Source organism: Melopsittacus undulatus, chromosome 1 (assembly GCF_012275295.1).
Source record: "Melopsittacus undulatus isolate bMelUnd1 chromosome 1, bMelUnd1.mat.Z, whole genome shotgun sequence".
NCBI lineage: Eukaryota > Metazoa > Chordata > Aves > Psittaciformes > Psittaculidae > Melopsittacus > Melopsittacus undulatus.
Genome location: NC_047527.1, coordinates 53,448,522 through 53,474,133, shown reverse-complemented (window position 1 = coordinate 53,474,133; position 25,612 = coordinate 53,448,522). Strand labels below are relative to the sequence as shown.

General features: G+C 38.4%; 1 protein-coding gene across 1 annotated transcript in view; it reads left to right on the top strand.

Moving 5' to 3' along the window:
• Nucleotides 1-25,612, top strand: part of PIEZO2 (piezo type mechanosensitive ion channel component 2) — a 292,868-nt gene that overhangs the window by 130,569 nt on the left and 136,687 nt on the right. Inside the window, exon 4 of the mRNA XM_031052912.2 lies at nucleotides 7,575-7,617. Within this exon, the coding sequence (XP_030908772.2) occupies nucleotides 7,575-7,617 (43 nt within the window). The remainder of the gene's footprint in view (nucleotides 1-7,574; nucleotides 7,618-25,612) is intronic.

Here is a 25,612-nt window from a genome sequence, read left to right as displayed (position 1 = left end):
TATGGAGTCAAAGATACCGCCACTATAATGATGGGCTTTTGTCACCATAATGTTCCTCCTGTTTCTGTGCAACATTTCCTAGTTTCCTGACTCTGTTGCTCTCATCCAGTTTCTGGTATATGGATGTGCTCCTGAAGACCTACTTGTTATTTGTCTTCCCCTGCTCATATGTCTATGCTGCAGAATTCCAGATGAAACGTTTGTTCACCTCTCCTGATGAGACAAAAAGAGAAAATGAGACAATGAAAAGCAAATTCCTTGCACTGGTAGACTGAATATATTCATCATAGGTTGACATTGAAACTGGGCTGACATTATTATTCATAACAGTATATTATGTTACAATAAAACTAAGCAGAGGCTAACTCTAGAAATTGGAAGGATGCTTGTCAATTATGCTCTGCAGTGAAAACCTTGCTTCCAAGACACTATTTAGCAGACAGAGCAATGTTGGTTAGGGTGGCAGAGGAGAGAATTTCTCTGCCAAAAAAAAATGGAGAAAAATCTCATTTTCTTCACATTTATGAAAAATAAAACTTACAAGTTTTCTTAAAGTCCTTTTGCTTTTATTTTGAAAAATAAAGTAAAGCCAGTCTTCCATGTTTGAAAATGGGCCTGTGTAGTTATTATTTGGCTTCCTTTCAGAAGGTCTGGAGCAGAACTCCTCCACTCTCAAGCTCACTGACTCTCTGACTTGAGGTTGATGTCCCCTAAGGCAATGGCAGGAAATGTCACCTTCCTTTGAGGCTGCTCCTCAGAGCCCTGACACCCTTTTCTATTGTAAAAAAAGAGTAATAGATTGGTTATTTCTGTGGACCATCTGATTCTTTCCTGCTTTACTCCTGCAGAATGATTCTGTGCTAGTGACCTACTGAAACCAGGGCATCTACAAAGTTCTGCTTTGTACAGTGTGTAAAGTCCTTTTTCTCATCCTTTTTTTTGCAGTACCTTACTGTCATGGGGACACAGGAGCAGGTCTATTTAAAAAACAAAAGATGCCAGAACGAATTTGAATCTTCAGTATTCTTGGAAATTCGGGCTAAAAAATACCATTGCAGCAAATAATAGATAAATAATAGATTAAACAGCAAGAGCAAAAAAGCTATCCATTAACTAACTATCTCAGGTTTCATCTGAAACACATTCCCTAAAGGTTTTTTAGTGCTGTGGGTTTTGATGTTTTGCTGGATCTTTCAGGAAACAAATTCAAAATGAAATGGGCTTAAAATAAGAGTGGTTTAAAGCATGTGTGTGTTGCAGGGGAAGACTGCCTGTAAATGGTTTTGGTATACTATAAGCAGACAAAAGAAGTAATTATTCTTATAAAAACTATGAAACCTGTCATCCTGAAAAAGCTAGTTAGAGAAAAGATGAAGCAATTCAGCCAATTTAAGTTTGCTTTATTACCTGTGTGTCATTTTAAACATATCTGACATGGAAGAAGAAATGTAGAAAGCACCTTCCCAAATTTCCTTTCTCCAAGTTATTATTTCTTCCACACATCTCTTGTAGAATTAAACTTGCTGTTTAACTAGCAAGTCATCCTCACATACGAGATGGTTTGTGTGATTCTCATGTAAAAATATATAATCTTCACGTTTAAAAATGTGTCCCATTTAATGTTTTAAAGTCTAAAACTTTTTCTTCCTCTGCTCCCATTCTCCCAAAGGAGTTATCCACAGAGCACTGTGCCTTAGATTTAGTCAATGTAAATCTGTCCAGGTATTTCTATAGACTTTAGGTCAGGCTCAGAGACACTGGTCTTACCATCACACAAAGTGAGCTGGGATCTGTCCTTGCCTCCATGCGGCAGTCTGAGCAGTGAGTGGCAGGATGCCGGATCACTTATGTCCCAGGTTCACAGGGATTATTTCACATTGTGGTATGTACCTTAAGTTACATCACCAATTTTAAAAACAATCGTTCCCCAGACTGCTAATTCTGATGCTAATCAAGATCGAAACAAAGAATATAGATTAACAGTTGAGTTGCTTCTATGCTCCCCACTTCTGTGTGGGAGCTTTTCAGACCCTTCTGGATTCCTAGAGCGCCCAGGGAGGCTGCAGAATGGAAGAGGTGACTGCCAAATACAGCTATTAATCACTTTACCATAGCTGTTGTCTTCTTAATACTCATTTTAAAGCAATATGCATCTCTGTGCACACACACAAGCATAGTGTCGGTACTATTGCACTTTGCTCTATATCCCTAGTCCTCTCATTTTATTATTAAAAATTCCCACTCATTAAAATCTCGTTAGAGGAGAAGTAGTGGTTTTGATGATTATTTTTCCGGTTAACATGAAATGAGTCAAGATTTCTTTTTTAATAGGAAAACGATTTTCTATCTCAGGACAATAATTTAATATTTTCAGCACAGGAGAAAATACACAATAAAACTTTCCCGTGACATTGTCATGTAGGGATCAAATTTATACTCTTTATTCAGTCAAAAATCTGTTGAAAGCTGACTTTGTTCTTTGAATGACCTCTTTCTTAGAGCACTGGCCCTTCACTTCTGTTTTGCTGGTGGTTTTTGTCTCTTCCGTATGCACAGCACGCCGTGATAGCCCAGATGTTCCCTATTCCTTCTCTTTGAGAAGTTGTTTTAAAAATGAAATAATCTGCTGTTGTGCCTTACAGAACTGGCTTCCTGGAGTTTTGTGAGGAGTGTGTCTGTGCTGAGCATCCGGTCCAACCTGCTTCTACAGGGCTTCTCTAGAAAGGCTCTTGCTCACTGTAGTGGATATGGATACAGCCTAGAAAACGATGCTAAGGGTGAATACCCTGACCCTTGAGGTGACCACAGCTGGAAAGCTTTTTGGGGGTGCACTCCAGGACTGGGACTGGGAGTAGTGGAGTGAGCTGCATCTGCCTTAGCAAGCAGCATAGCATGATAGGGGTGAAGCGTTCAGAGTCCCTGGCCACCACACAACATGTTTTTAGCAGGGTTTAGTGTGGATTAGCTCTGGTCTGGTCATGCAGACCTAATGCCCATTAGTGGTTGAAACACAACAGTTGTGTCCTTGGGGTGCGGTTTAGTTTCATGTGAAAAGATTCTAGTTTGTGCACTCAGAGGTCACTCTGTCATGCAAACCAAAGCATGCTAAAATATTTGTTCAAGACAGACTCCTGAACTGTATTAAAAGACCAGCATGGACACAGAACGGTAGTAATATGCCAGCTGCAAACCTCAGCTGTATCTGTCTGTGGCAGATAGGGCATGGTATAGTTCAAAAGGAATAGTTGCACAACCTCCATGAATGGCTGAAAATCACTTTTCCAGTGTTTTTGCCCATCACTGGACACTGTTAAGATTTAGCTGGACAGGGTGCTGGGCCATCTTGTCTGGTCTGTGCTTCTGCCAAGAAAATATGGACCAGATAATCTCTGAGGTCCCTTCTAACCTGGTGTTCTAAGATTCTGTGTTCTATGAATATGTTATTTCATGTTTTTCCTAAGCCTACCATGGCACTTCAGGGCTAGGCAGCTTCATGTTTTGTAAAGGTGAGCAGTCTGGCAGGGGATTATGAATCCTCTCATTCACAGTAAGTTTGTAGTAAACAAAAAGTTGTAACCAAAACAACCCAAATATGGAAACTGCCATATAAATGAGAGGCTACCTGTCAAAGAAGACAATTTTTCACTTCAGAAAAATGTTTTTAATTTTGTCTTCTTAAATCTGATATTCTTATACTCTCATTCTTATGATAGGATTTAATTGAGTACGTATGTGAGCATGATGCGCATTTTACCATTGTTCCTATTAAATATGAGCAGTAATTCTGGAAGTACATGATGGTTCCTCTTTGTGAAGAATTTTAAAGCTAGTTAATGTGAAACAGAATCTTTGGAAAAGATGGGAATGGTCAGGCACTCTGGAGCAAGTATTTGGAACAAAAGCTTAATTACATGGATACCAGATTAAGGCAGTCTTATAAACAGTTTTGGTATTTTTGACATGGTGGTAAAAAACAGAAAGCAAAGAGAAGCCAAATTAACTTAGCAACTGAAATGTAGCAGTGGACTGAATCTGAAAGTCGACAGGTGAATGTTTTCTACAGTGCTGGCAGAGAGAAAAGCTGAATTGAATAGCCAAATTCTGCTTGATTTCTTTGGGATCAGAATCAAGTCTTTAATTCGTGAAAAACTCCTGTTTTGATTTTAATGTGAGTTACGTGACTTAAATCTTGTTTAATGTTTTGGAAGCACCGGGTAAGGTTTAAATCGAATAATAAGTTTTCTAGACTTTTAATAGCGTTATTCTTCTTGGTGCTGCTATTACCTCAGGGTATTTACTTTTGGCTGTTAGTGCAGCGTAGAAGTTGATACTATTGAGAATGGAATTGGCAAATCTTAAAACAGAATGTTTAGATCATAAACATTTTAAAATAAGACTCCATAAAAAAGATGTATATTTTTTTAATATGAAATGTTAGTTGTGTTCTTGGCAGGCTTTGCTTCATAGGAGTCACATGCATTTCAAAGCGTGTTCTGCTAGCCAGCTGCAGCCAAAAGATTATTTAAAACCAGTGGAGACCCAATTCCCTTTCTCTTTTGCTTTTTTTCCTCTCCCCCTTCCCTGTAGGACTCTCTATATATCATACAACTAAAGTGTAGCCAATCATGGGGTGAAAAATTCATGCTAGTATACACAACAGTGGAAAGCATAGAAACACTGACTAAAGATGCCAGCACTAGTCTTTGCTTTAAAAAGTACTGTTGAGATTTCTTTTCTTCAACACTCTTCAAATCTTCAAACTTCAAAAACTGTTGAATACCCTTTCAGAGCCAGAAGGATTGCATAAACTATATGGATAACTGCTTTTGTCTGCCCTGCACTTACCTGTGGAGTGACACTGTCGTCTTTTTAACAATTACTTCATTCATCAGTGCTACATGAAACCAGATATACTCCAGGGGCATGCAGATGGTGGTGGGTTTGGGGGAGAAATCATAATAGAAGATGTTAATGGAGTGGTTCTTTATTTATCTCAATGAAATGTTGACATTTATTGTACTGCACATTAAATTTGGGGTTTATGGGTTTTTTAAATAAATGTGTGTGAGAACAGTTGTTTTCCTGCTTTAAAGATGTCTTTAGAAGACCGATTTAAAATACGAACTCAGTTCATATAAAATATGAACTCAGTGTTGATGAAACTGTAGGCAGTTGTGCAGGCAAAAGTCTTGCCTCACCTCAAGCATATACAGGCACCACAGTAGAAGCTCCCCGTGCTGATCAAATAATGTACAGTTCAGTTATTCCAGAACAGAACTTGACTCATTTTTTTTTTTTTTCGTAAAGCGAAGGTGGAGCTTTCTCTGCCTTGGTTTTGGTCCTCTTATTTCTGTGTACTGTGCTGGATATGGGCCTGAGATCCCTGCCTGTTTTGGACTGAATGGGAACAATTAAAAGTGATTTTATATTGATCACTTGCTGTAGAACAGAAAAGGCTTTTGTCTATTGCCCCAAAGTATCATTAGGAAAGGTTTATAGAGCCTTTTGCTGAAAATATGTGTGTGACTGAAGTTTGAAGTGACTGGCAGTGAGAAGTTGAGTGATGAAGGGGTTCCAGAAGAGTATATTGGAGTATACTGACCGCCTTTGGAACCAGCTGTGAACCAACCCTCCTTAGCCAACCCACATCCTTCCTGTATAGAGTGACATGTCAGAATTTGGTTGATATTAAGAACATATACTTTAACGTAGTTTCTTTTCCTCTTCTAAAAAGCAGAGATTAACACAAGGAATTTATTTTCCACAAGCCAATGTTAGCTTCATTCTTCAGCTGTCCAGTTAACAACTGTGAAGGAAGCTTTGCATGACATAGGCCTATAAGGAAATTAACTTTTTGGCTTTTATTAATTTCAGTTTTAAAGTACTTAGTCTGATATACAAACCAGGCAGATACTAGTTAATATTGGACCAAAAAATTGTATATTTATTTTAGAAATTTACCACATTCTCCTTAGGCTGAGCTGAAAATTTTATTCATTTGAGTAGAAAGAATTCTGTTCCTAGGGTTTTCTTAAAAAATAAAGAAGCAAACAAAACCTCAGAAAACCTCAAACCCAAAACTTCTTAGAAGTCAAGTTTTTAGATTCTTATCTAGATTGGCAGTAAGTGTTCCAAATTCAACGATGAAAAGCGTCTGCTAGATCTTATTCAGATATTTAACAGTTGCAGATTAAATACCATACTACAAACATGGCAGGTCACTGGTTTCTTAGCTGATACCTTTACCAGAATGGAAAAGTAGTGATGGTAAGAGATATATCTGCAGAGGTTTTTTTGACTGATACTGTTATGTCACCACTTTTCCCATACTAATTTGTCAAGTAGGACTTGGACTGCAGTAGAAAGAATCTAATCATGATTCTGTTACAGTTTTTGTATGGGTACTCACTGCACAATATGTATTTCATCCTGACATTTTCCAGATTTAAATTAGACAAAATTGCTTGCCTTCATGTCTTTATGCTTTTTTTCTCAGTACTTTTTGGCAACATCGGTGCTTGTCTCTGAGTTTCTCTGGTGCTACTAAATGTCACTCACAGGGAATCTGTTTATTCCTTATTTTCATTTCCCTTTACGTGATTGACTGCATCAGCAACAGGTGTTATTGTTACTTCTTTCAATTCAGTTTAAGTGTACTGAAGCATTCAAAAAGAACTGTTGCTTACATTGTATGCAGTCCTGCTATATTTCCTACAGGAATGTAAAAAGACAGAGACCAAACTATGACCCAGCTTCATGTCCTCCTACATATTTGCCACGTAGACCTGCATGGTGAGATCCTTGTGCTGAGAATAGCCTGTATTTATAATGACCACATAATGGTAGCAAGAAAGAGACTGGCAATAAGCAAAAAACTACCAAGTGCTGAAAACTGATCACCTAATGCTTGCAGAGGGCAGGGAGATCTATTTAAGAAAATTAAGTAAAAGTTATATTAAGTGCATCAGAAATACTGAGGGTAATTCTTTGGATGAGTCTGCCACTTGAATAGTTTGTGGGGCTGAGTCCCCGATGATTCTGAGTAAGAATCATTTGCAGCTGTTTGTATGAGTGTGAAGGGTTAAACAATAAAGCAGAAACACATCTTCATGCTTTTGCTTAAAAATAAAAGGGCTAGATTTCAGAAGGAGCTGTAAAGCTTTCAGCAAGAATCAGGAGAACACTGCAGTAAAATGAAAAGCTGAAATGTGAAGAGTGCGTGATGTGAGATGCCAGCTCAGCACTTTCAGGAGTCATGTACAGATCCCATTGCTCTAGGAGAGGAGACCACCCTTGGAATTGCAGTGAACTGTAGCAGTGACCGGCTGCCTCGCAATGTAAAGAAATTACATAGGCTGATACCCCTCCACCCAGTTACGTCACCCAGTGGTAGCCTCTCTTTAACAGTTCTTCAGTCAAGGGAAAACAGATGTTATTTACAAGTACTTCTGTAGGAGTGGAAAAATCACCTTACTGTACAGATCCCAGCTGCACAAGGAAAGGAGAAGAGTAAGAATGTTCATATAATAAAGGTTCATTACTGAGGGTGTTTGTTTTTTCTCCTCTTCATATAGGTTCAACGTGGGAGAAAACATTAAGGCAGATTGGTTTTGAAAGGTAAGCCAAAAATTTGTTTCTTTACCAGTGAAAAAAGAAAAAGAAGAAAAACTGCATGGGAAAGTTTGCAAAATTATTTATTTCAGCTGATCAAACACATCTATGTTGTCAAATTTAGAGAGGAAGTTATGCAGTGTCATGCACATACGTGTTCAGCTGTTCTGTTAATGTCCTCTTTCCCCTGTCTATCTGAAGCAACATATTCACTATATAAACTTGGTTCATAATGTTTTTTTGCTGGCAACTATACAGCATGCTAGTATTAGAAAAGGTGACACACTGTTGGGCAAAAGTCTTACTTATGAATGAAAATACTGCTCTTGCTCATATTATTTTTTTCCATGAAACTGCTAACCTGTGATGTATTAGTTGACAAAAGCAAATGAAGTTGAAAGAGGACCAAAGCTGGCCGAGAGCTATTTAGCATCAGAGGAAAAACCAGAATTCAGCATTCTGCAAGAGCAAATCTTCTTGCAGCCAAACTTAACCACAAGGTCATTATACCAGAAACATATATCTAGTAAATTAAACTAGGCCAAGCCCAGTAAAAAGTGATCTGATGTTGAAATTCAGATGCGCAATCTCATGTTTGTTCTTTTAAAATTGGTAAACAGAAGAATTTGCTGTCTGCGTGAATGAAATTTTGCTGTTTTCCCTCAGTAGAATGGCTTGCAATGTGCACTAAGATGCTTGGGTCACTGTTGACTGGGCAAGAAAGAATGTTGCATGTCTTCATGTTGTATCAACACATGCTGTGCATACTGGCTGGGGTATCTCAGCAAACCCTACAGACAGTCAGGACTTTCTGAAATCAATAAATAGCCATACAAATAATATGAAACAACAAATTACTTGCTTCCTTTCTCACAAATGAAAAACAAGCTGCATTTTAATTCTGGCTGTTACCTTGCATAACATTTTTATTATACCAAAGCAAGTTTTTGTTACAACAAAAGCTGGTTTACTTGTTCAGCTAAATATATTCAATTTCCATCTTAGACATTACATTTGAAAAATGCTCTTTTCAGTGTAGTAGACATAGAAGTCCATGGAAAAAATCTGTTCTTATTGTCACACCCATAGATATTACATTGGTACATATAATTTTAGCTCTTCAAAGGAAACATAGAAAAGAAAATCACTTTTGAATGTGACAAAGATCTGTCTTAGTGAAATCTAGCTTTTAATTGGTACATTCGTAGCTTTACAGGCTAGGGTTAGTTTAAAAGTAAAATAAAACAGAACAATAAAACCACTTTTCCTTTACCAAGTAATATGTAGAGGTCAAATTAATTTCTGTTGTAAATCTCTTGCTACCAGTGCAGTCATTCCTGTAAAGATTTTGGCCAAACATTTTTACACAAAACCAAACATTTTGTTGCCATGTATTTTTATCACAACTTGAAAATCCAGACTGATCTGGAATACTTATCAATTTGTAACTGAGGAAACATGGACATTTTCCTTTCATAGCTTCCCACCAGTAAGAAACGTTCTAAAACTTTAATCAGATCACTAAATAAAAATACATCTCTTCTACTGCCCCACATTCATAAAAATGCCCCAGTAATACAGGCAACCTGAGTAGAAAATTGCAGTCTTTCATAGCGTCAGTATTTGGTAGCGATAGGTATATATAGGTATACTGGATAGGTATCTGATCAAAATTAATTTAAAAATGTTCTTGTCTCAAATTTTTGGTATTAGGAATTTTTAGAAGTTTTAAACAATAATTTTAGCAAACATAAAGTGTACTAAACCTGTATTTTCTGTTATGCAAGATAGCACAAGAAACAGTATTGATTGAAAGGAAAATTGTGATTCCATTTCATTACAGCATTGGGGTAGGTGGAGGCTGTAGTTCATAAACACCAACTGGAAAAGGCACAGTGACAAATCAAGAATCAGACGAAATTCCTTAACTGTGACGCCTTACTGTATGTTGTCTTTTTAGAGATAGAATGTTTTTGACAGCACTGCAAAAGAAGAAAAGATTTGGATATTAGTGAAAGTTGCACACTCTCAGTTACTAAGCTGTCAAGAGGTTCTTTTTAGTAGGTTGTGCTCTTTCCTCAAGTTTCTTGATGAGCATTTCATTCAGCATAATACCATACATGTGTGAAGAGCACTACAGTAAAATATTGATAGTTTCATTACTCCATTCTTCTTTTAAGATTACAACTTAGCACCTGCTGGGCTCTTTGTCTTCATCAGAATGGAAACAAACCCGTAGTTTTGAGGAGTGCTAGAAGGAATTGATACATTGGGTCTGTGATTTGAAACTGCCAGTGGAAAATGGACAATGTTTTTAAACTGAGTTCATAAGAAGTTCTATTTTTGGCAATTTCCAACTTGTGAGATGTTTCAAAACAACAAGGAGAGCCCACACTAGCTGTGTACATGAAATGTATGTGCAGCATGGAAAATGGACAGTTCTTAATTAAGACTGGATATTAGGAAAAATACTTTCACCAAAAGGGTAGTTGGGTATTGGAACAGGCTTCCCAGGCAAGTGGTAGAATCACCATCCATGGAAGTGTTCAAAAAGTATGTTCAAAAAATATGGTCGTGACAAGGTTTATTGGTTGACTTGGCAGTCCTGGGGTAAAGTTTCGACTTGATGATCTTAAAGGTCTATTCCAACCTAGTTGATTCTGTGATTTTGTGAATTACAACTGAGAAGCCTGCCTGAGAGGAGGCAAATATATAGAAGAGATTACAGTTCAGATCCCATTATTATCATTCTAGTTAGAAAAGAAGAAAGGATTTCAGATGGCACTTCTGCATCCTGAGAAATCGATTGCATCCTGGAGTAACTTTAACTGAAATAGCACATTAGTTAGCACAGATGGGGTGAAAATTTTAATGTACTTGGCTTACCATAATCATAGAAGGAAATGTGTTCTCATCAGCTTTTTCAGAGAACCAGGAAAGAGAGAACAAGAAAAATAAAGTCCTTTAAACAGGTAGAACAGTTAAGGTTTGGGGTGGGGTTTTTTTCATAGTCATATTCTTGCATGTATTTTAATACGAGACTTTTTTATGATCGTAATGTATGACCACTAACCATTTGGTTGACTAAACGATCCATAACATACTTATGAAGTCCAGCATTAACTCCTTTATAGCAATATTTCTTTAATATCATAATGTATGTCATTGCCGCAGATCAGTATTTCTTATGCCTTAAGGAATAGTTTCCAAAGTAAACAAAGGGATACACATTCCTATATGTAATATTTCTATGCAGGAAGTGTACTTAACATTCACAGAAAAAGAAATCCCAGGTCTGCAGATCTTTCAGACCTGAAAGATTATTCTGGGGATCTATCATTACATACTTTCCCTAGTCTTATTGTCATCAGTAGGCATCCCTTTATGGCCACTGACAGGATAGTGAGCTACAGCTACTTTAGGGCTGATCCCCTAAAATTGTTCTCATATTATGTGTATCAACACATAGAAAAGAAGAGCAGCAGCACTGGTTTTACTATTTAAAAACATATTCTCTGCAAGCTGTTAACTTAGGCACACCTGAGTCAGCTGTGAAATATCAATTACGTTTAAATGTGTTGTTTGAGCAAGCACATTCTTATTCAGGAGGAAGCAAGATGTTTAGATACACAAAAGGAAAGACATTCAAAGTAGTGTCCTGAGGAGGAATATGTCTTTGTTTAAAAACTGGGGAAAAAAAATATATAAAATGGTGCTCTTCACAGGCCATTTTAGAGTGCATTGATGAACAGGAGATGCAGACACTCAGTTTACATTACAGAAAATTAATCCCAGATAATACACAGGTTATGTCATCACTGCTTTGTAGTTATATGATGTTTGTTCCGTAATAGTAGAGTGTTTACATTGCTGTTGTTTTCATATCCTGGCAAACATAAAGGCACCAAGAGATCTGACTGTGAGGCTTTTATGTAAGCATTACTTGTGAGCTGAGGATGCTGCTTTTCAGTGTGAGAGAAATTAAAAATGGTGGAGCTTGAGTAAAGTAGCTTTATATCCAGGAAATGACTGGAGTTAAAAGCTTTTCAATTAGATGGAGTATATGTGGGTTTGATAGATTTAAATGAAGGTCTTTGTGTTACTGATTGTTTTTTGTGACATTACAAATAAGCTAATTGCAACATATAGTAGTCATCATCTTTGTCCAAGATAATCTTGATTGCAGTCTCTGACTGCATTTTCCAGAAAATTGTGGAGAAATTTGGAGAATTATGAAAAATGTTAGCTTGTATTATTCTGTCCAACAAGAAACATGGTTTAAAATGCTGAGCATGTGTGACACCTGCACATCAAGCCAACTGTCATCTTACATGGTTTCTTTAATAATCTATGCCAAAGCAAGTAGACTTGTGGATAAATAGGATGACTTTTTTTGCCTCTGTTAAATAAATAATGTACAAAAAACCCAGGGTTGTTTTTTTTTTGTTCATTATTGGTACAGGTTTAGACGACATCCCCCATATTCATAAAAATGGAAAACAGTCAGCTCTGTTCTATGTTGTTCCAAATATGACTAAAAATGTGTTTCAGAAGGCATTGTTCATCTCACTGGCTTCAGAGTTTTTCAGTCACACAAAAGACCTGGTAGAAATTGCTCACTCAAAGTCTGAAGTGAAAGTTATGAACAATTAACAGTGACTGTGATTGTTTCCTGGCTACTCCGGCAATTAAAAAGAGAACTTAATGCATAAAGTCTATTAAAATGCAAGAGAAAAGAGGATTAGGTCAGATATTGAGCTGGTCTTCCCCTGTAATGCAGTCTGTAGGGTCTTCCTAGCTCACAGCTGGGGCGAGGCTTGCGGTGCAAAGCCTGGAAAGAGCCATAGAAAACTCTGGGGAAGCTGCCACTTCACACTGCAGGGAATTAAAACCGAAAGGAGGACTTTATAAAAAATCTAAATGTCTCTAGTTTGAGCTAGCAGATGATGGAGTTTATGTCCTTATGTAGTATATTCAGTAGTGATCACAGAAATCTGTTGTTATGTATTTGTGACCCAGAAATTATCTAATAATTTAAAAAAATTAAATTAACAGTTTTGGGCTTCTTAAAACTCATTGTCCTGCAGGGTTTCCAGATATCCAGTCTTCCCCTTAGTACTCTTCTCTGAGTTGCATTTTCTAATGAGACTGGTAACTACTGAACTATGCAGCTACTTACAGTGCTTCTATTCCCATTTTACATTTGTTCCCATGGTGTTTCTCTCATGTATGTGATGCTCTGCATTATGGTTCCACAAAACAGACTTAAGAATGATTTAATAACTGTTATTACATGTTAAATAAATACCAACTGTTTAAAAAAAATACATATTTGAAGAATAGCAGATGTGTGGTTATTACCCTTTTGGCAACATTTGATAAGTATGTTTTCCATGATAAATATCTGTTTCAATGACATGGAGGGAGGTTCTTTTGGGCACTGATTTCTTAGTCAAATGTAAATGTCTGTGTGAGCCCCTCAGTTTTCCATATTGAAGATTAAACTTTTGTTTGTTTGGTTGCTTCAAAATGATTCTGAATTACTGTTTATGTGGTATGCAAAAGTTTATTATTAATTTTAAGTTACATGTTTATAAATGCAAAAGTATGTGACTTCCACTCCACGTAATGCTAATGTGTCATGTCTGCACGGTTTGTACAGCAGCAACATCTATGTAGAATGTGCAACACAAAACATCCCAGATTCTGGCTAAAGTGATGCTGAGGGTAATCAACAGTAAAAGCTACTCCTGTTAGTAAAGTACTGTGCGTTGACTTGTGGGCTTGTTCTGCGTTTTTAAAAATCCTTTTATTAGTTCTGAGGAATGAAATGGTAGTTGGGGATTGGTAGCTCCCACACACCTCAAGGAAAGGAAAGGGAAAGAAGGTGAGAGCAGGGAAGGAAATAAGACTGTCAAGGAAAGAGGGAAAGATCAAAAGATTGCTCTGTCGGAGCTAGACCCTCGGTAAGAACATTGGCTCCTATGAAGATATATTCCAGATCTTCTATGTATTTCAGTAGCTCCTTCAACTACTCTTCTAATCACAAGGTGATGAGGAGAACAATATGCATTGTTTTTGTCTGAAGCAAAATAAACACAACAGTCCTGTGTGCCACAGGTAGGGAGCCACAGCTTTCCCAGCAGACACCAGGAGCAAGTTAGCTGTCATCGCTGAGAGATGCGTTTTTGTTCCTATGTTGGTCTCTGAGAACAGACGGATGTCTGCTTTTGCAGCTGCTCCACACATGCCCCTTCTCAGTGCGGCCAAAAATACCGTGTATATCTTCCCTACCCCTTACAGAGACTGAGAACTCAATTTCCAAAACCACTCGTGATGTGCGGTGAGCACTGGAATCCAGACGCATCAGAGGCACTTCCCAAACGCCTCCTTCCAGGTCTAGGTTGCTAATTATGAGCCTACTGGTGATCTGTTTTCTCTCTCTCCCCCATGCTTAGGTTGCTTGTAACTTGGTGGATGTTTGATTGGTGCTTGGCCAGAGTTTCTCTGGGTGACATGTAAAGAATAAACAGAAAGAAGAGAATACCACTGGATTCTATAAATATTTATTATGCACAATTCTGGCTTGGAAATTCAAGTACCATATGGTTTTCTATAGTGACATCCCCCACTCCTCTTCAGTGATTTAGTAAATCACTCTTCAGTGTTTTAGTAAAAAGAATAAATATATATTTGAAATACAAATTCTTATCCTGATACTATATTCCATTATTTCGAACCCTTTCTTTACATACAGCTGAATCCTGTAGTCCCTTCCTGGACAAGGCTCCCATTGACATCATTTTGGAAACATGGCCTCAGCCAGGGGCTGGACGAGGCTGCAGGGTCTGATCCTTGAGAGGCTGATTTAAAAGAAACAGGGTAGTCTGAATGTGTTTTGCAAATAGTGAATAATTTGACTCTGGGAAGACAAGGAAAAATGGGTGCAGTGATGCAATCAGAGGGATATGAGGAGAACCCTGCCAGACACCTCCTTCACCATTTTGGAAAAAATAGCTATAGCTATAATGTATATATACATTTTTATATATATGTGTGTATATTTGTGTCATTTTTAAAACAGATAATAATAGCCTATGTGCCTGTTTTAGTGTCCAGTTAAACAACGCACTTAAGCAAGTTCTTAAGTTTTCAGTGCCCAGGCATGCCCACTTACTTCAGCAGGGTTCTCTTTTTCAGTGTACTGTCTTTTAATTGCTTCATATCAGAAAAATTAGGTTAATCGATGTTTTGTTTATACTTTCTATTGCTTTGCCCACTCAGGCCTCACATCTGACAAGGATTAACTTATAGCCTTCCTCAGCATTCTTGGCACATCTTTGGTTTAGTATATGATGCCCATCAAACTTTCGTAGGAGTTAATGAATGGGAATTTATTCTGCAGTGATTACAGTTACATATGAGTAATATGGCAAATAAATGTAACACAGGGAGCTGAGGAGATGGAACCAATTCCACACCTTCCCTTGGGAGGCTGTGAATAAGAGAGCGGTTTATTGCTTATAACAGAATTGTCTTCTGGGTGATATCTTAGTTTAGTAATTTCTCTGTCTAGCAGTTTCCTAATTGATAGGTAGGGATCTGGGAACAGAGGACCACATTAGAAGGGCTTATTCATGTCCTTCCAGCTGCAACACTGCACTTCTTTTCTTAAGGGGCGATGGACAGCAAGTGAGTGGACTTCCCACACGTGTGCACTTGTCTCCAGGTGAAGAGCAGCACAAGGTCCCAAGTCCTGGGAAGAGAGGGGAACTGAGGTTGCTTTAGTTTAAATTTCAAAGCTTCCCTTGTTTTGTTACTTCATGGTGGCTGGGACTGTGGAATTTGTGGATGTGTGTGCTGAAGTATTTGTGTTGTTTATAGTGTGGGAAATGGGGAAGAAATGTGTTTTCAGTTTCATTTGATGTATACTGCATGCCTGAGGTTCTGTCTTAAATTGAGTTTTCTTCGCTGCTCTGACAAAAAGTGAGACTTTGAAATAAAAGTCTGAGTTACAAACAAAGCCAGAATAAAACTTGGATTATATTTGCAAAGAAAAAAAAAACATTTTTTTGAAAGTTATGAAGAAAACTAAAGGTTGTTTTTCCCTAATACTGTATCAGCTGAAATTTTTTAATCAGTATTAAACTCTGAAATTGGAACACATTAAATCGAGTTTTAAACAAGTTTAACTTTTTGGATTTTATTCCAATGTCCACTTTCATTCCAATGTTGCAGAAAGTGTGTAGTCAGTCCAGTGTGCTCAGGCATATGTTACTCTAAGCTAAGTGCTGGTAGCCTGTTAACAAGCCACATACTGTGTTGGACATGGTGTAGTAGCCTGTGAAGTAACCTAATCCCATTGTTCCCACTGAGAAGAAAATAATTTCAGGAGAGCCGCACTCACCCCTGGAGTGAGCATAGTCTTTAAGAGATAAGAACTAGTAAGTGACCTGTTTTGGACTATTACCCCATTTACCACTTGGGTTTCATGGTGCCCTAAGAGCTGTGGCCTGAGAAGAATTTCTGCTTTTAACTCCAGCCCTGGGCTGTATCTGCAAAGCTGGGCAGCAGTGGTTTAGTTGTTGACATGGACAGATCTTCAGAGAGGATCCATCTATTCTACAGTGTCTCTTTTTGCTGTGTTTGTTTTAATTTTCCCCAGCAGCATAGGGACATTTGTAGCACCACTTTATGTGCTGGGTGAGGAAGTACACTACTCTCCAGGGGCAAATACAGAATCTGTCATGGTTAACTTCTGAGATTCCTATTAGGAATTTGATTAATCTTCTGCATATTCCAAGATATGGTTTATATTCTGTAACAGGTTCGCTGGAGAGGTGGTCAATGCCCCAAGCTGTCAGCATTTAAGAGGCATTTGAACAATGTCCTCAATAACATGCTTTAACTGTTGGTCAGCCCTAACGTAGTCAGGTAGTTGAGTTAGATGATTGTTGTAGGTCTCTTCCAACTGAAATACTCTTCTCTCCTCTCCTTTCCCTTCCACTCTTATCTCCCAGTGGTCCTTTTAGTGTGCTACCTAAACTTAAGCTAGTTATAAGAAAAGCTCACTTTTGATGGACATGATTTGGGTGAGTTTTGCAGCCTACAAAAAAAAAAAAAACCCACACATTTCTTCTTAATAATCATATAATAGAAAATTTTTCAGTATATTGCTAAGTATGGTTTTGTAGCCTTTGAGGTGCACACCTGTGAAACAGTAGAGAGAGATTCACCAAGTGAGATTTTTTTTATGGAAGCTTTTCAGGAGATGACCACCATATGGCTCAAACCACTTAAGAATAGTAAAAGCTTCCTTGCTTACCGGATTTTCTCAAAGCTGTCTTTATTAAAAATGTCATAGAACTATTTATTACAAAATACATAAACATTCACTGAAATAACTTCATTTGAGCAGATTTAAGAGATTTTCTAGGGTGTAGTCCCCCATTTTTCTTTTTTAGCAGTTATCTTAATTGTAACATAAACAATTTGTACATAAAATAATTATGGTAATCATGGCTAATCTGTAGAGTACATCTCTGTAATATGCCAAGAAAGGTATTTCCTCTGGGTTCAATGATACCTTTTTAAACAACATTGAAAGCAGCAGTGTGAATTTGCTAGGTTTCTGAACACACAGTCCTTAATTGTGTAAGAAACTCAGTGAACTTCAAGGGTATATCTCATGTGAGTAAACATTATGGAACCAAGGTGAAAATTGTTAGTGTTAATAAGCCATATTTAGAGATTGCAGTTGATTCTCTAGAATTTAGAGAATTCTAAATTTTTTAATTTAGAAGAATTCAGATATTAATAATCTAAGGTGGACATCACAAGAGGTAGTCCAGAGGAAAATCACATTGTTTGTTACACAAGTAAAACACAGTTGAGCAGTCACTGTGTTTCAATCCTCTGCATGGATATGTGATAAAGGACAAGAAGCCACTTACTCATGGGAAGCATGACAGTCCTGCTTCCTGTTCAGCCTCATGTGCACCTACTAAAAGATCTGTTTGCAGATAACAAATCTCTTAATCACGTGACATGCCTATGATAAACCTCAAGTTCAACTGCAGGTAGATGTGAAATGCATCAGTATAATTAATTACAAGATGCTTCATGAATAAGCAGGTTCCTCACTTTTCTTTTCTGAGAGATCAAGTTGAATTTCACATCTAACAGAGGACTAGCAATGTCAGTATACATTTGCCAGTGGTCCTACTTCCTCACTAGGGACTCTGTCTTACCAAGACTTGCAGTAATATCAAGGCTGCTTAATCCTAGGCATATTTTGGCCAATTTGCTGAGTTTGGCAAAAAGGTTGCGAAGCCTCTTTTCTTTAATAAAAGTGGACTCTGATTCTGGAAACGTTGAAACTCAAACAGTTTAACATTCTGAACACTTTAAAAGCATCAAAATGACATCTGTTAAGTACCTGAGTCACTTTGGGAGTTGGGTTTGTAACTCAAGAACCCTTACGACTCTCGAATATTGTATCTATAATCTTCTGTTGCATGTGCTGGGAAGTTAGCTGAATCAATGCTATGCTTCTGATTTTCCAAAGAAAGTGCTGCCCAAATCTGTTTCTTCTACAGTATTTCAAAACCCCCAAATCTACTAATCCTTTTCCTTTTATTTTTTAAACACTTTTACTGAAAACAGCCTTGCCTTAGTCCTGTGCTTCTTAATATGCCTGATTCTAATATAATAATTTTACTACAATAAGCATTCTTCCTTCATGCTCACATAATAATTTAAATGGAAAACACTACTGAGGAGAAATCTGTATGACTTCTCTAGAGCTGTACTGTAGTTAAGTCTTAGAGAAACTTTATAGTTGTTGCTTTTTTTTGAACCATACCCTAGGGACCTGACCTTTTATAGGGCTTTGCATTGTAGCTTTTGTACCTGTTTTATCTTTTGCTCTTTAAGAAAAGTCAACTTTGAAATGAACCCAATGTGGAGAAGTCTTTCAAGCAAACCTGAAACTTATTTATCTGGCAGCATGGGTGAAGGTTGCTTGCATACATCACAGTGTTTCTCTAACAGTAAAGCAAAGGCATATTTAGAAGCCAAGCCAAATACTTTTATAAAGTTACTTTCCACTGCTTCCAACACAGTTGGGAAATAGAATAATTTAATAGCTCAGGACAAAATAGGAATTAATATGGGCTAATGCCACGCGTGCAGTCTTAAAAGTAGGTTTACTAGAGCAATTTGGATGAAAACAGGAATTAAAATTTTGCACCTTAGACTATCTCTTATTTATAGTGATTTTGTAATTCTGCATGTTAAATTAAGGACAGACCTCACATACAGAAGTCAGTTTAGGGGTGGAATTATTGGGTTTTTAGCATGGAACTACAAAGCCATAATTTTGGGGCCAGTGAAAATGTTGACTTCCAGAGAGAATGTCAGTATCTGTAATTTCTGAAAACTTGGCCAATTATTTCATGGCAGGGGGGTTGGAACTTCATGATCTTAAGGTCATTTCCAACCCTAACTATTCTATGATTCAATTTGAAAAATGTTAATCGTTTCTGTTTTTTTCTTCCTGTAAAGAGGTGTTTGGTAAAAGGTACACTCAGATGGAGATACCGAAGATACGTACCTTTCACTATGTAATATTGTTTAGCAAGAAGCAAAAACAATTTTTTGTCCTTGCTACATTGATTACTTCTTTTGCAAATATAAAGATACGCTCCCTGGAGTATTTTTTCATGGCTTTTCTGCAATTGTCAAATTTTAAATAATAATGCAATTAAATTGCATGTCATCAATCAGTCATAGCTTCAAAGTGGAATGATTTAAAATAAATGTTATTTTTCTCCTGGTTTGTAACCTTTGAGAGTGAAATTGCTTTGCTTTTCTTCATAGATGTGGGGGTTCAAAATAGATATGTATATTCTTTGTAAGGAAGAGTTGTTGACTTTCACAGTCACATGGCTGTAGAAGGTGAAACTTTGGGAAAACTTGGGATCCCCAGTAAAGCTTTGGCTACTATCAGAGTAATGCTCAAGCTGTGAAAGACTCTTTTGCAACATTAATCATGTAAATACATCTCAGTTTTAAAAGAGGAATGGCTCTAAGCTACCTTCTCTCCAGTATGCTAGCCTGATTTCTGCACTATGGGAATGAATTGAGTTGCTATTAGATATCCAATTCTGTAAACTGCAGACAACAAAACTGCCAGGGTGGAAATAGTAGTACAGTTCTTATATTTGTTCCATATTGCTGCAAAAGGCAGCATATATGTCTTCTTCTGTGTCTGTCATCTCTTCTTCCCTCCCACTTTCACTGCACTGTCATAAAATTTCTTCTGCTTCAGCATGCAAAACTACTCTGATTACTTTTTATTTGCTGTCTTCCTGTAGCTTAAGTGTATGTGTGTATTTGCCATCAGACTGCATCCACCTGCTATGTGATAACATTGGCAAGTGATTGCACAACTGTAAGATCCATTGCTATAGCAGATGCAGTTGTGAATGAACAGTCAAATCAGCTGTGACTTTTAAACTAAAACCTCCCAGTGAAGAGAATAAAACAGAGGAATGCAAAAGCCAAGGATAAAAGTCATACAGTGATACAAAAATAAAGCGTGACAGAATTCAAAGGTGAAAGAATATATTTGTGAATTCTGTAAGTGTATTTTTTCATATTCATTTAATAATTTTCTTCCAGCTAATGAAGAATCTTAAGTAAAAACCTGGTTTTTTAAGTAAAAAAAAATTATTAGTGCACAAGTGCTAATATACATCCAAAGTGTGGTCAAATACTCCTCTGTTTGAGAGCTCTGGAAATGCTCAGAGTGACTAGGAAACTAAGAGAAATAATATGAGGTACATGAAGGCCTTTTATGTATGCAAAAAAAGTAGCTGAATGAACAAGAAATGGAAGGTTGTTATTAAATACTCTGGGCAAATGGTGAGCTAATGTGCAACAGTGTAAACTGTTGAATAATTAGAATAAAACTGAGAAAATGAGTGAGGTTTCTTTATTTCTGAAAGTAAGATTTGTGTTGAAAAAACAATCTAACTCTGGAAGACAGCTTGATAGTACAGAGTTTTTCCCTTTTTTTTGACATAACTAAATGTTCTGTACTGACTCTTCCAAGCAGCCAGTAAATAGTCTTTTCCATATGCATACAATGAGAAAAATGGAGCAGAGGTTAATGCCCCCATTTCAGTGGGAGCTCATGTGGCATCTGCACACTGTAGGGACACAAAGGAATATATACTATTATTGTGAAATGTGGATGAATTATGGGAACGTACTGAGGAGCCAAGATTTTCCTTCATTCAGAGAAGAAAAAGACATGGGAGGAAAGAAAAGATGCAGGACTTGATGCTCACGTCTGCTGCAATTCAGTGTTGCTAGAAATCAGATCGGTCTGCCCCCATATTTCATTTCCTTCTGTAATCTTGACCAATAATTTATAATTGGTATCAGCTGATCATCCTGCTCTCTCTTTCTATGGCAAAATGAGTGAGCAAAGAAACTTTATCCTCCTGCTCATTACTGTCCAAGAGAAAACAAAACATTGAAAGACAAAGATCTCTATTAACTTTTAATGAAGTCTTTGAAACATCATCATAGTCTATCATCTCTTTTCACTGTTTCTGGTATGCCTTGTATTTTGGGGAAACAGTTATTTAGGAATCTAAAGTGAGAGACTCAGCTTTGTTAATCGCAGACAGCATAGAATCATAGAATCCTAGAATAGTTAGGGTTGGAAAGGACCTTAACATCATCTAGTTCCAACCCCCCTGCCATGGGCAGGGACACCTCACTCTAAACCATGTCACCCGAGGCTCTGTCCAGCGTGGCCTTGAACACTGCCAGGGATGGAGCATTCACAACTTCCCTGGGCAACCCATTCCAGTACCTCACCACCCTCACAGTAAAGAATTTCTTCCTTATATCCAATCTGAACTTCCCCTGTTTAAGTTTTAACCCGTTACCCCTTGTCCTACCACTACAGTCCCTAATGTAGATCACTATGCAGCATCATTATGATTTTTTTACCTTGCTTTCTTCAAGTGTGTATTCTAGGTGAAGGTCCTTGGAGAGGATCTCTGGAGAGAAGTTCCCGAGTTGGAAATAACACATACCCTGCCACATCCCTTTGCAAAATCATGCTCATAGGCCAAATCCTTGTCTCCAGCTGCTCCTTCAGTCCTGTGTCTGATCTGGGACTTACTCTGGCAATACTGATGTTTTGCAGAAGTGACCAGTAAAATTCCAATAAAAGTAGTAAGAGAGGCTTTTTGTGCCATTCCCACCCCCACTCATTAGGAGCAGTACAGGCAATAACTTCGCAGCTTCTCATGGCACATGATTCAATTTTGTGCATGTTTGCAAGACACTGATTGCCATTCAGCTTAATATGGAATATTGATAACATGAACACGTAAGGATAATTTTAGTTAGTGAGGAGGAAGAGGGTGATTCCTCTTGTTAGAATGTCGAGTGAGAACTCTGAAATGCAATAGGTCAAAACTGGATTATTTCTAAGGTAAACGTTGTTGAAGTCTATGGCAGGAAGATGACAGTAATTAAAATCAATGCTTTCAGAAAAAAAGTAAGAGACCCTATTTCCTGCTGTGTTATTGGTGCAGCCCCACCTTGAGTTCTGCATGCAGTTCTGGGACCCACAGTTTAAGAAGGACATGAAGGTCCTTGAATGCGTCCAGCGGACAGCAACTAAGCTAGTGAAAGGACTCAAGGGAAGGTTGTGTGAGGAGCAGCTTAGAGCTTTGGGCTTGTCTATGATGTCTATGTTTGGAAAAAATGAGATTGAGGGGTGACCTCATTGCTCTCTACAGCTTCCAGAGGAGGGATGTGGAAAGGGAGGTGCTGATCTCTTCTGCTTGGGATCCAGTGATAAGATGTGTGGGAATGGTTCAAAGCTGCATCAGGGGAGGTTCAGACTGAACATTTTGAAGCATTTCTTTACCAAGAGGGTGGTCAAACAGTGGAACAGGATTCCTAGAGAGGTGTTCAATGCCCCAAGCAGTCAGTGTTTAAGAGGCATTTAGACAAAACATGCTTTATCTTCTGGTCAGCCCTAAAGTGATCAGACAGTTGGATTAGATGTTCATTGTTACTCCCTTCCCGTTTCCCAACTGAAATACTTCTGTTTTGTTCTATTCTAGTAGGAGGGCTAGACTTTTAAGAGAGGGAGCTGTGGAAGGGGGTGATTCAATCTAGCATGTTATCAGAGCACCACTTTCATCCTGATAGTTCTCTGCCAGTGCCCTTCACAAACTGTTACACTGGCTGTATATGATAGGAGAATTACTATGACAGGAGAATTCCCAAATCCCTTGTTAACTGCAAGTGAGGAGAAATTTTTTCTGTGCTTGGACAATTGTATAATTTCCATTTAAAATTCTTGCCCTCTGAAGCGTCTCATTGTTTCATGTTGATCTGATGGTGTGGGCTGCCTCAGCAATGGCATAAGATCCTTTCAGAAGTCATCTCCATTCAGGAGGAATCTTATTTATCCAACTGTTTGCATTAGGTTTTCAGGCTGCTTGTTTCCTGCCACCCCGTGTGCTTATTTTCTTTTCAGCTAAATTAATTTCAGCTAACTTTTCTCATGCCATTTAACCTAGGGATTCAAAGGAAACAAACGTCTGATAGAAGGTATTTTATGACTTGCGTTGTTTGGGCACTTGAGTCAAGACTGTTGTCAGTGTTTTTCTTGGCACAGCTCAGCCTCCTGCAGTACAGTGGTAGCTGGGAGCAATACAGTGGTAAACCCACCAGCAGCAGAATGTGAGCCAGTCTTTGTTTTAATCTGGAGAGCAATCAGAATTGCAATTAGTATCCAAAAACTCTCTAGGACACATGCTTAACGATTTGGCTTTGTTTTTTGTTTTGGTTTTGCTGGGTTTTGCTCATGAATAAATCATGTGAGATCTCCAAATAGCAATTGGCACATGCAACACAAGGAGGCCTGTGGCCAGTGGAGTACTAAAATACCACATACAGCATCTGACCAGCCTGCGGCAGTGTGCTGAAGACAGGGCACCCAGCTTGGAGGTAAAAAGCAGGGGCACTCAGCTTCAGCTCCTTTTTATGCTATTTGGATCTGTGCAGTCATAGAATCATAGAATAGTTAGGGTTGGAAAGGACCTGAAGATCATCTAGTTCCAACCCCCTTGCCATGGACAGGGACACCTTACACTAAACCATGTCACCCAAGGCTTCATCCAACCTGGCCTTGAACACTGCCGGGGATGGAGCATTCACAACCTCCCTGGGCAACCCATTCCAGTGCCTCACCACCCTAACAGTAAAGAATTTCTTCCTTATATCCAGTCTAAACCTCTGCTGTTTGAGTTTCAGGGAAAGTAAGAGTCTCCCACACTGCCAAAACACAACCACGGTTGCCTCCCACACCTGAGGGAGGTTTTGGTGGCGCCACATCCCAGCTGTTGAGCAGCTAGCCTTAGGCCATACACGGAATTAGTCAGCTGCCGTCCCATATGTACAAGGGTGTTTGCCACCCAGGAAGTGTATCATATGCTCCATTTACAGAAAAATAAGAAACAGTATCTCAGGGTGTTGGGACATTTAGTTTGACATTGATTTGACTCTGATTTCTACCGCTCTTCTTTTTCAGCTTGATACTGTGGAATTAAACAATGTGCTTGAAGGGTGAATAGGATGTTTCTTTTGGCCACTTTTAAAGGAAATCAGCTGGGGAGTGAGATGGGATGTTGCCCACACACCCCTCTTGACTGGAGGCAGCTTCCTGCAATGCCCATGTGCTTTTGCCTCTAAACCACTGGGATTTTCAAGCAGATGATGGTGGGGAAGATTAGACATTGCGTTGTCATGTCCTGCTTGACGCTGAGAAATGAAGGATTGTCATGTCCAAGGCAGGCAGGGTAGATTGGGAAACGTTTCATGTGGAAGAACTGAGGGTCTTGGTGAATGATCCCATTGCTGCAAATGTAGCACTTATCTAGCTTTGAATTAGGAATAGGATGTGGAGAGGTCCCCTATGCACTCACTGGAGTGCAACTGGCACTCCAGCTCGAACTGTGGCATTTCTTAGTGCCTATGTGCCTTTACACTGTATTGAGGGTAATCTGGCTTCGTAATATAACAGTAATTTGCAATGTCACTCTCTATAATTGGGGGAAATACTATTCCCTCCTCATCTGCAGCTGACTGGAAAATCTATACATGTCTTTTACTTTCTGTGATTATATTATATGCTGGCTATAGAATGAAATAAAAAGTAGTTTGAAATGATGATCTGTTCATGTTCCAACCAGCGAAAGCTGCAGAAAGAGAGAGCAAATATGTTTTGAAATAATCAGTGACTGACAGCTTGCTTCAGTCTTTTCAGCACTTTCTCTTAGTCAGGGATATTGTGGAACATATGGATATCTGTATGCCTTTATGTAAACACTTTGCTGTCAGTCACCAAGTATTTATGAGCATTATGGTCAGATTTAACTGTGACTGCCTTGCAGTGATCAGTGAATACTGAATTAGTTCTTTAGCCAAATCCCTATACAATGTGTATATAAGTGAGAAGTGGAAAGTGTACATACTCACAATGAAAATTCTTTTTGAAGATTTCAGACCAAAATATACTTACAGCTGAGGTGTCCTTAGGTCTCATCTGGTATCCTGGCTCAGCTCCATCTAGGATCACGTTCCCATTTTGACCTGAAATAATTTGTGCTGTGGATGGGCTTGTCATTTCCACAGCACTGTGGGCTGGCATGCACAGCACCATGGGTGTGGAGGGGAATGTGCTCACTTCCTCTTGGCTGTGCAACATCAGTCCTACTCCACATCTGGAGCTGGGGGACGTGGGCAAAGAGAGCTGGATGTTGTACTGTCACGAGTCTGGCGGTAGCACAGCTGAGCACTTTGCGTGATAGCTGCAAAATCCCAGCTGGATTTTATGTCTTCTGTGTGCTGCCCTAGGCAAGCTGGAATTTGTCCTTTATTATAAGATCAGTGAACAACA